Below are 11,941 nucleotides of genomic sequence, written 5' to 3'. Positions count from 1 at the left end.
TGCTGACGTTTTCTTAGTGCTTGACTTTTCCCTTTCTTCCTCCAACGATGTAGAAGATGATGGCAATTTATAAAATATTGTTCAGTTTTGCTCTGTGCCAGGCAGCATGTTTGTCTCAAAGGGAAGAAAAATAACAGTTTGCTCTTATTCCCCAAAGAGAGCTTACACACATATTAAAGGCAGCCTCCTCTGGGTGCTGGTGGTCCACAGCAGTTCTTGCTCTGAGGCTCTTTGTTGCCCCTCGGAGGTCATTTGGTAGAAAGCCTTTTGCCCACTGCTCACCCTGCTCAGTGTCTAGGCGGGAGTTTAACATGGAGCTTTAAAAGATTAATTTTCCCAGCACAAACCCTCTAATGACAAACTCACGACTCTCTCAGAGTTCACAGCTGTCAGTTGGCAGGGTTAAAGCCCCATTTTGAACTTAGGAGGCATAACAACTAAATGCAAGGTTATGGATGATTTAGATCATGCAAATAACCCCATCCCTCATATCTTAGAAAATCTAAGAAATTTTAAGATGGATTGAATATTAGATGATGCTAAGGAATTCTTAATTTTGTTAGGCTTTGGTAATATAACATGGTTTGTCAAGAAACTATTCTTCTTTTTAAAGAGATGTAGGGCTAGTGTGATACGATGCTTGGGTAAGGGCTGCCTGGGTGGCTTATTTGGTTAAGCATCTGACTCTTGATTTTGGCTCAGGTCATGATCTTTGGGTCATAAGCTGGAGCCCTGCATGGGGCTCCATGCTCAGTGTGGAGTCTGCTTGAGATTCTCTCTCTCCCTCTCCCTGTGCTCCTCCCCCTGCTCATACTCTCTCTTTCTCTCTCTCTCAAATAAGTAAACAAAATCTTCAAAATACTCTGGGGAAGAAAAAAATAGATGAAGAATTATGCAAAATCTTGACAACTGTTGAGCTTGGGCAATGGGTAGATGGAGGTTCCTTGTGCTATTTTCTTGATTTTTAGGTGTATTTGTGTACGAAATTCCTGTGTTGCCATTGATGAAGCTATGACCTTGGGCCAGTCACTTAACCTCTTTGTGTTCTGGTTTCCTCATCAGCAAAGCAGCCATAATAAGAACCCCTCCCTGGCAGGCATGCTGTGTGGCTTGAACAGGATGCTATGGGTTCGGCCCCCAGCACAGGGCCAGCCAACAGAGCAGGCACTCAACAATTATAGATGATCATTAGTGTTGTGTATGGATGCAGGGTCAGGAAAATATTTTTCCTATCACTTACACTCTCATTGCTGGTTTAGTTGAGCTTCCTGTCTGATCCCCAAGTCAGCCTGGCCTTATATTATGAAAAATGAAAATGTACGCAGGCAAATGCTAAAGCTGACGCTTAAATCTAATTGAATATTGCTCTAATGACACATGAACTTTCAGATGACAGAAGTCACTGAGGATTAGTTATTAAATGATGAGGGTAAAGAGGAGAGAGAATTTTGGAAGGAAAATATACCACAAACAATGTTTGCTGGTTAACACACTTTATATTTAACAAAATAATTTTTTAATAATATAGTCTTTTACACATCAAATATTGTTGCTAGAATCCCCGTTTTACAGTTTAGTGTTTAGTTGTGTTTTTTTTTTTCTCACTAGTTTTCAGGCACACCATTTTTCAAAGATTTTAGAAACTGAATCGTTTTAAACAGGCAATAGCTGACAAACAGGATGTTGATCCCTTATTTAAACAAAGCTGTAGTTAAAGCCGAGAACCAAAGACGAGGAGGAATGGGAGACAGAGGGGACAGTGGGACTGCAAACAAAGCCTTCAAAAGAGAAAAAGAAAACAAAGCAAAACAGATGAGACCAGAACTCTGTTGTTCAGAGTTTGGAAAGAATTTCTCAATGACCTGGGTAGAAGGAAATTGTAAAATGTTTATCGGTTTATGAGAAATTCTGTCACAGTATAGATTCATCTCTCCCTAAAGGGAGAAAAATGTCAGTGCTACAATGTCTTAAAGGAAACAGCTTGTAGTGAAACTCAGAGGAAAAAGAAAATCCAACAACAGCAATAAAAAAAAAAAAATCCCTCTCTCTGGCTGGTAACAGAGACCACAGAGCCGCCTTCATTCAGCAAACTCTCTGAAAAGAGCTTCTTGATGGAGATTACACTCCATTCTAGTAAGTTCTTGCTGCAACTATCACTGTGCCAAGACTTTGATGCAAATTGTTTGAACCCTGGATCCCCAGTTGCACTCTCTGTTTCCTAAAAAGGACATAGTAACTCCTTAATAATAGATAGGGTACTATGCTACATGGGTCTATTAATGATATTTTCTGGGTTTCAAACCTTATTCCTGTCATTTATTATTATTCTTTCTTTTCAAGAGTGTGGATTTTTCGAAGCTGGCACCAGGCAACCTCAGGGCAAAGAAAGCTCTATAATACATCTCTGTCTAGACACAATCTGAAGTACGGAATGCCTTTACTTTGGAGTGCAGGAGTAAATCATGCAGGATTGTTCATGAATGATTCATGACTGTCTATATGATGTATCCATGGTGGCAACAAAAGGCACCAACCTTGCTGCAAATTGGTGTTCTAAGGGAAGGCGGCGTGATGTTCTTCCTCGGGTGGGGCCGGCATGGCCCCATCATACACAAGTGCAGTGTATGTGAGAATTGTCAGGTCCAATGCGTCAACACGTTAATTTTGGAAATGACAACTCTTTCTTGAAGACTGGAAGAGCCTCCAGGGAGGAGAGGCTGACCATTTTAAATGAAAACCCAGTTGATGAGACTAAATAAGTGTGTCTTGAGGGTTGGACCTATGGCAACAGATGCATCAATCCACTGGGAGAAGACTGACCTCGCTCCCTTGGGGCTGCTGATTGCACATGTCCCAAAGGGCTTAGAGGCTCATCAAAGCCACGGGCTCAGCCAGAGCTTACTCAGTGTGCCACCCTGGCAGAAACCACCCTGGACTGATTATTCTAAATCACGGATTCTCAAGCAGGCGACATTTTGTCCCCTCCCTACTCCTTGGGGACATTTGGCATGGTCTGGAGACAATCTGTTGTTACAACGAGGGTGTTGCTGTTGGCATTTAGTGGATAGAGGCCAACAATGTTGTTAAACATCCTAAAAGATGTGCCAGACAGCCCCCTCCCCGCCGCCCCCCTACAGTGAATCATCTGGCCCAAAACGTCGACAGAATTCAGCTTGAGAAACCTTGTTCTGGAATGCGGCACTCCACGAGAGCTACGGCAAAGCCCAGGCTGGGCTGGGAGTGGAAAAGGAAAGAACACCGGGAATGAAGACAACCTTAAAGTTTCCTCAAGGACCCTGCCAGATCTGCGCCAGGGTTTTCAAGACAGGAGAGCAGGATAAGCAGCTAACTATGCCATGTGATTTCAAGAATGGCCAAATATGCACTTGACTAGAGGTGGCATCCAGATACCCTGTGTATTTTATTTGTTTTGTCACTATACGAGCAGCATTACCAGGGCAACCTTGAGACGCTTCAAAGGTTCACTTTAATTGTTCAGTATCTAATATATACATTTTAAAAAATGTTCAACAAATGGAATTGTATTGTGCAAGACTCACTCTACCCTAATCTTTAATTTAAATCAGCACTTGAGGTGGAAAGAGTGTCCTGAATCTGTGTGTTAGACCTAGGGCTGAGTGGTCATTACTAAAACATGGCAAACACAGTCCCAAACCATAAAGACTGCCTGTGGGTACTCCTGGCTTTCAGCCAAATCTGAACTCAAAAGCCAGGAATTTCCAGAAGGATTCAGATTCACAGTGGGCCTACTCACCCTGGTTCTGGTATGGAGAATGCCAGGTGACAGAGTGGGTGTAGAGTGTTGAGTTACAAACCGAACCAAAATTTGGCATCATGAGAAAGTCGGGTGATTAATGCTACAATTGTGAATTCCTGGCTCCCTTTGGATGCTATAGTCAAGCTCGTGGTGTTCTTCACGTATTAGTTTTTGATTGGCAGTTTCAAGGTTTTGTGTCTGAAATGTGTGGTTTGTAAGAATTAAATTGTGACCTTCTGCATACTGCACCAAGCACCAGCTCCCCGCGCTGCCCCAACAGTGGGTCCAGCTGTATGTACCCCTTGTTTTCTGAGCCCTGCAGGGCGTGTTTCCCCCGAGGGGAGTGATGGGTTGGATGCATTTGCATCTTCCTGGCCAGGAAGGGTCCTCACCCCTGATATTCCTCTACTAAAGCTTATATGACACCACTCCAAACTTAACTGTGCAGTCAATTCTGGCCCCTTAGACTCTAAATATGAAAAAGAAATTCTACAAGAGAAAAATGCCATGGGTGATGATGTACAGAAGAGTAAAAATGAAGCAAGTCGGTGGACGATGAGCTGGCAGGCTAGAGGTGTCACCAGAGAAGGAGCCCGTACAAGGCTGTTTCTTCCTTTTAGTTTCAGAAATCCAGTGGTCAAGTCACCATCAAGCATGGATAATTACAAAAGCGGTTTCGATAGCTATATACTATATATATTTTATATAGCAAGAGAGAAAGAGAGAAATTTCCTCTTAGTAAAATATTCACTTTTGTCAACCCTAAAAGGTTTTGCTGGTGACCCTGTTGTAGCTGGCTGGAGTGTGTTTGTTTTGTTTTGTTTTGTTTCAAACATGTGCAGTGTAGAATCCATAGCATCCTCTCCTAAGAACTCCTCCTCGGTTGGGAATTTGTCCTACACAGTCTGCTTGCCTTGGCATTCGCGTTTTGAACACTGAGCAGGCTTCCACCAGTCCCCGTTGTGACAGTGACAGATGTTACATTCATCCACTTTCACTTCAATGCCAGCCGGGATTATTGTCGTTCCTGCAAAGCAGTTTGGACCTGGAACACACATATACGTTGATTAGTTGATTAAATCTCAGAGGCTCCCTTTTTCTCTTCCCTCCCCAACCCCAGTAAAAAAGCCAACCCCCAAAGCCGGGAATGAGTAGGTCAGACTACTTCTCTCCACAGTTTATTACTAAGGTATTTTCTAGCCATCTCCTTTAAATGTAAACCTTCAACCTCTGCTCTTTTGCACACAGCTCATATTCCCTATGTGTATTTTTTTTTTTTTTAAAGATCCAGTGCTCAAAAAATCTTATCTGTTACCGAGTACTTGCAGTTTTCTAAAGTATGATTCTATGGATCAAACTCTATTTGCTTTATCCTCTGGGGTGTAAATGCTGTTGAAGCATCCTCCGAAACTCACGTGGGGGTCTAGCGTGGTCTGCATCAGATGATGGTACCCCATGGCCTGTCCTCTCACTTCCCGTGGGGGGGGGGTAGGTGACAATGAACTCGCTCATTGCCTGGCTTCAGCACCTCCCCAAAGCCCAGTTCCTGGAATCCCCAGCTTGTTTCTTGATAACAATAAATAATTCATGGCCAGATGATTTATTCATGTCCCAAACAAGCTTTGTTAGAGGTTCATTTGATTTTTATAAATGGAGCTCCTTTAATCTGCTGGCTATCTATTTTTTTTTTTTTAAGAATGACCTAAATGGTTGGCTTTTGAAAGTCATCAGGAATTTTATTTTACTTTTTCAGATTCAGAAAAGCTTTACTGAAAATGTCACCTGCTCAGTATAGATGGATATTTTTAAAGTTCACCAATCTTAGTTTTTCACTTCTCTTTCTCTCCTTTCCCTTACTTTCCCTTCTTCCCAGTCTGCAAATGCCAATATTCGGTATTGGTGATATTATTTCTCAAAATCGAATGGAACAAAAATTGCTTCCCAAGGTGCAGTGGGGTGGTGCAAATTGCTCTTTCTTTGAAACAATTTGGTGTAAGTCTCCGAAGTACACATTTGGATAAAGAGAGGCCACTTTCCATAACCACTACAAAGTAGCATACATCAATATCAGTGCACTACTTTCACTTTCCTACTGCTTGATAAGAATTTACTAGATTATCTTTACCACCAAATAAATGAAATCAAGGGTGATTTGTAGTTCCACTTCATAATTGAAATCTTGTATAAAAATGGCAACTATGAAGTTATAATGCATCCACACAAATCTATTTAATATGCGAGGGCTTTAATCATCCATTGTTTTAGAGCTCCCAGACTTCAGTTGTGGATACACTTGCCAGTGGCCTTTGTATCCTATGCCTTTCCTTCATCTGGTGGTCAAACCTCCCAGGGTGTGTACCTGTGCCTTGTTCTCATGGAGAACCAACCAGCGAGAGTAAGAGGGATATAATGGGTCATCATTGGCAATTAAACAGCTAGCAAACTGTCTGCTTTCACCCAGGATGGTGCTTCTCATTATGATGCTATGGTTATAAGCTCCTGGCCATCCTAACTGCGGATTATTTAAGATCACTGTTTTAGAATTTAAGTCATTGATTGATAGGTTGAACGGTCTTTGGGGCTACACCTCCCTGGGAAGATTCCACATGAAATCATTAATTTGTTCTGGACCCAGAAGAGAGGGAATCTGCAGAGAACTTGGCAAGGAGGCTTTTTCAGAATGTAGTTGGTTGTCTCATGGCTGTTTTTGACAGACCTCTCTCAGCCCAGCCAGTTCTAGGCCAGCCAGGATCTGGACAGAGCCAAACTAGCTTCAGAAATCAAACACAATGACCACTACCACCTGTTTGCCTGGAGCCACCCCAGAGGAAGCCGTAGTTTCTCTCTCTACCTCCTCACTTCTAATTAACTCTCTTCACCCAATTGTATACTTTTTCCCTTAACAGGTGGGGAAAGAAAAAACAAATTGTTTCTAAATAGTGGTTCCAAAACAAAGAAGTCCCTGAAACAGGCAGAATGTGATCTACTGAAGAGTTTTCTCAGTTTCTTGAGGGGATTTGGAAACTTGTCAGCAGAATCTTAAGTGGGTGTGTATGTGTGTAAGCAGGGGCATTCTGCTGACTACAGGGGGCAGGTTCATCTCCATAGCACAATAAGAGAAAAAAGTAGGGAAGGATCTTTGTGAACGATCTCTGACAAGTCACTGTGCATGTCTTGAGAGAGAGATTTTATTAGAGCTCTAATTTTCCTATTTGCTCCTTTCTGCATGTGTTGGTGTCATACTATGATCAGTGTGTATTTGATCAGCCTCTCTAAATCATTTCTTAAGAGCACCTTAGAATTCGCTGCTTTCTCAGCTCAGAAAATATTAATTTATATGGATTGACAGAATGCAAAGAAAGATCCTTTGCACTTTGCCAGGACTGAACAAAGTCACTGCCTATAAATAACATAACCACCTCAATGGCCGACTTGGCGGTAAGAGGTATTTTACAGAATCCAAAATTCCTGTTTGATCTCATTAACAGTAATTTTATTAGCACCCTTCTGAGAATTTCAGGTGTCACTAAAGCCTCAAGTTTTTGGTTAATAGTCTTACCTTCTTAAAAGCAATTTAGATAATTGTCAAGCAGAATGGTTGGCACTATTTAGAAACTGTTCTGGTTTGGTCCTTTCCTCCTTAAGAGTAACAGCAAATGTTACTTGGGCTTCATGTGTATGAGTGTGCTATGTGAGCTTCTTCTTTTATCTATTCTCTTTATTTTCTTTGGGAGATGCTTTATTTTTGTCTTGGTTTGTGTGGAAGAATAAGTTGCTTAGAAGAGTAAACTCAATGGCAAAAACAACATATCTAGTGAAGAAGACTTGGAGAGATTCCAGAGGGGAACAGTGAAATGATTAAACTGAAGGCTGGCAAAGAGGACTTGTGAGAAAAGGTTAAAGGGGTTGGAATTATTTAATCTTGAGAGAGAAGACAGGAATAACTCAATAACTCTCAGGGAATTAAGGCTTATTATGTGAAGAATAGTCACCAACTGTTCTTTCTTTTGACACCTAAAATAAGAGGAGATGGAGATACATCGATTCTCAAGGAATTGGAAACACACACACACACACAGACACACACACAGACACACACACAGGGATCGCTCAGAGAAATGAGAAATGAGTAGCCAGCTGTGTGGTGAGATCTCCTCTCTTAGACATCTTTAAGAACACAGGAGGTGTCATCTGTCAGGTATGTTTGAAATTGTCAGCTCCTTAAAAATAAGAACTGAATATCTGTCATTATTCATGGCCCAAGCCTAATACTGTATTTGGCACATATTAAAATCTCAGTATATCTTTAACTAGATTAAATAGTATGAACTAGCTAGTTATATAATGGAAGCAAAATTATTTCCTGAACTAAAAGATCACACCTTACATATATATCAGGCTTAGTCCTAGTAATGTTGGTATAGAAATATTTGTCAATTAATAGTAACATAACAATAATTTCTTGAGCACTTCATGCCAAGGATATGTCTCATTTAATCTTTCCAATTAGCCATGTAAGGTGCACATTCTTACCCTTAGTGTACCTTACATGGTTTACATGGCTATCTCTGAGCCCCAGAGATAGAAAATAACTTGCCTGAGATCACATGTCTAGTAAGTGGCATCAATGGGATATGAACTCAAATTTCTCTGATCTATAGAATGCTTTTAATTGTCCAAAAAAGAGGCAGATGCCTAGGAGCTCATTGCTGGCTTCCATTGCCCAGATCCTGAGCTTCTGATCAGAATTTAGAAGTCCAGTTGGGTTTAGAATTGAGGATGCATGCTGAGTTAAGAAACTTGATGGCTAAATAGAGGTGAGACTGTTTTTCTATAGATCTTTATCAGATTTGTTGGTTTTATACTGTGTAATCTTACAGTCTCCAGAAAACAAAAATTAACCACTAAAAGAAATTTCCCATGGAGAAGATGCTTGGATAGCGAGGCTTTGGTTTTCCTTTGGGAAGCAGCAAAATTCCCAGTGGTACTAGAAGTATATCAACTGAGAAGCAGAATGAAAGTGAACTGTGACTCAGGAGTCCTTGTTCAAGTCATGGTTCTGTGATTATCTATGTGACCTTAAGCAAGCACTGTGTAACCCAAATACTAATGGGTCCCCATATGGTCTAGTCTCAGGAAGGATTCATATTTTTGGAAATGCAATAAAACTGGAAAGGCAATTCAAATATTTACTGGGAGTTGGAGCAAGGAGGGAAGAACGAAAAGCAGATTAGGGATACTTATACATAAAAAAAATTCCATGAAACATAATTTTCTCTATTATTCTGTACTTCTGTAAGTACTTAATTTGCACACTTATACAATAAAAACTGGTTTGTAAACATTTTCTTTTCCATATTGAAATTATTCAAAATAAATCTTCTAAGGGAGAGCAATATATGAAATATATAAAAGCAGAGCTTCTCCGGTGAGCTTATGAAGCATCTGCATAGAGTATGGGGATCAGAGGGAAAGAAAGCATTTGGAGTGATCTCTTCCAGCTTCAGTAATCGAAGAAACCAGGAGAAAATAGATTCTGTCATATTTGTGGTTGTAAGAACTGAGCAGATTTGCTCAGCCACTAAAGTTCTCTTTTTGGCTAAGCCCTGAAATTTCCTGCATTATAGGGTACATAGAAACTACATAGAAAAGGAAATCTATAGCTACTCTGATCACATCTCCTACAGATCCATGCTTGCTTATGATGTTAAACATCACATTGGTTGCATGGAGGAACAAATGCATGATCTGAAATAAGGTTGGGAAGGAGAGGATCTCAGAGTTGTGGGAGGTCGTAACAGAGAACTTGACCTATGGGTCCATGGAAAGATTTGTGTGTGGGGGGGGGGAGAGGTGAGGATGTGACTCACTGAGGAAGCAGAAAAAGCCATGGGGTTAGAGTGATGTATGTAGTAAGAAGTCATTGGGAGAATGGTGGTGTGCTGGAGCTGGTGGCTCATATTGGCTTGCAAGAGCCAATTATTAAGTATTCAGGAATTTTATGATCTTGTTGACGTTATTTTGCCAATGGAAAGCCATTGAAGCATTTTAAGTAGCGGTGTGTGTGTGTGTGTGTGTGTGTGCGCATCCACCCGCATGTGCATGTATACATGTATAATCATGAAGTAAATCACTGATTCAATAAACTGCACCAGTGTCCTTGTATGGTTGGTCCATGGGGCACCCGTGGTTGGACAAGACATGATATGTCTTCATGGAGGCAAGACCTTGGAGATTGCAGACAAAAAGTAGAATGCTCCCAGGCCCTGGCACTGGGTGATGGTAAAAACACATTCCTTTCTCCTTTGCTTTGACACATTAAAAGTATCTGCTAAGATGCTGGGGTAATATTAAATTAGTGTCAGCAATTAACACATTGGCTTAAGTTAATTGATCATATTATTCCTATACAAAGTAAGGCCCTAAGGGAAAATGCTCCAGGAAATGTGCAGTTTGTTCTGGGGGGAAGGAGAAGGGCTGGATTTAATTTCTAGTAAGACAGCTTAGTACGAGTGACCAGGATCATGTGCAATCGGATGGAGATCCTGGGCTGCTTGAGGGAAGAGGAGGATCCTATCAGTCAAACAACAAAACCATGTCTAGATAATTTAAGCTTAAAATACACTAATTAAAGGAAGTTTTATGTAGAGAATATCCAGAATACCAAAAAGAACAAAGCTTGGAGGTAATACAATCAGGAGCAAGGGCCAAACTCATGCTACAGATCTGACCCAGTAAAAGTATACCTTGGGTGCTGATAAAGCAGCTTGCTCTCTCAGTATCACCAACCCAGGACCCTGGATGCTGCTGCTGGAACCATCGGCACAGAGGCCTCTCTTCCTAGTGTTGCCAGAATGGAGACAGTGTCCTATGCATCTTGGATTTACTAGTTTACAGGTCAAAGTCTACAGCAGATGAGTCTGGGGATAGAGGTTAGTCAAGTGCCTGCTCCCCTAGCTGCAAGGGAAACTGGAACACAAATACCTGGTAGTTGTAACTTCTCTGGGGAGAGATAGGCTTTCTTTCTGCCTAGAAGATTCCCCAGTCATAGGAAAGAAGCAGTTGTTTATTTCCGATGCTAAGAAGGATGAGGAGAGATAGTGAGGGCAAACTTCACCCGCATCAGGTTTTTTTCTGGGCTGACTGCCAGTATGCTTGTCTAGCACTCAGAACACAAAATAAATATTCAGACCAAGATTGCTCTAAACCTGAGTGATATAAGTGTTAATAAGACAATGTTTCTGCCTTCAGGAGTTGATAATCTAGTGGGGGTGAATCCAATACAAAGCACAAAAACAAACATGGCCGTTTTAAGTCAGTCCCTGAAGAAAGTAAACAAGATTATGTAGTTGAGGGCCAGACCAAGAGTGGGAAAATTCTTTATAGTTTACAGAGTGTGTTTATATATGTTTTCTTATTTCATATTCACCCTAATGCTCTAAGGTGGTTATCATAAATCCCATTGCATAGGTGAGGGAAGTAAGGCTTGGAGAGATTAAGGGACTTGACAAAAGGCAGAGAACACACAGCAGGAGAGCTTACATTTCAGCTCCCCTATTCTGACCCCTGGCTGACTACTTTCCTTGAGGAGTCTTTCTTTCTGTGTACTGTTATTTCCTCCAATGTCAGTCAGAATCGAACACTCTCCTGTTCCTGACTCCCAGCTTTCTGTCACAGGGAACTTGGACAAAATCCAGATCCAGGTGACGTGACTGCATTCAGTTAATACTTTTTTGAATTCTTCTTAAGAATTTTTATGAATGGCCTTATTTCTTCCTCACATGAAGTACTATTTTGTTTGTTTTATAAGAGAGTCAATGAGACCTAGAAATGTTTCAAGTGACTTTGAGAAAGCCACACATCTGTTAAGGGATGGAACTGGGATGCACAGCCACATTGCTGTGCTCCATCCCAGAAGTCAGTCTTTTCTGTGAGTAGGAGCTACTTTTCATTTCCTCCAAGTTTTAATAGCATTTGGATGTTGTGGGACATATCAGAGAGAAAAGGCTAGTATATTTAAATTCCTGTTTTTCGTTGGAGGGGGGCTGGGTAGAAGTGTGTGTGTGTGTGTGTGTGTGTGTGTGTGTGTGTAAAGGGGTAAATAGGCAAAAGGGTGAATGTAAAGGGGAAGATCTGGAGCAGAGAAGCAGCCCCTCCAGCAGC

General features: G+C 41.2%; 1 protein-coding gene across 1 annotated transcript in view; it reads right to left on the bottom strand.

The window, feature by feature from the left end:
- Nucleotides 1–4,590: 4,590 nt before the first annotated feature.
- Nucleotides 4,591–11,941, bottom strand: part of VWC2L (von Willebrand factor C domain containing 2 like) — a 147,972-nt gene continuing 140,621 nt past the window's right edge. Inside the window, exon 3 of the mRNA XM_045868065.1 lies at nucleotides 4,591–4,823. Within this exon, the coding sequence (XP_045724021.1) occupies nucleotides 4,675–4,823 (149 nt within the window). The 3' untranslated portion in view covers nucleotides 4,591–4,674. The remainder of the gene's footprint in view (nucleotides 4,824–11,941) is intronic.

The sequence above is a fragment of the Mirounga angustirostris genome, unplaced genomic scaffold (assembly GCF_029215605.1).
Source record: "Mirounga angustirostris isolate CCGP_5_RB_7025 unplaced genomic scaffold, mMirAng1.0.hap1 SCAF_3, whole genome shotgun sequence".
Lineage (NCBI taxonomy): Eukaryota > Metazoa > Chordata > Mammalia > Carnivora > Phocidae > Mirounga > Mirounga angustirostris.
Note: the sequence above shows the minus strand (reverse complement) of the source record. Positions and strands in the feature narration are given on the sequence as shown.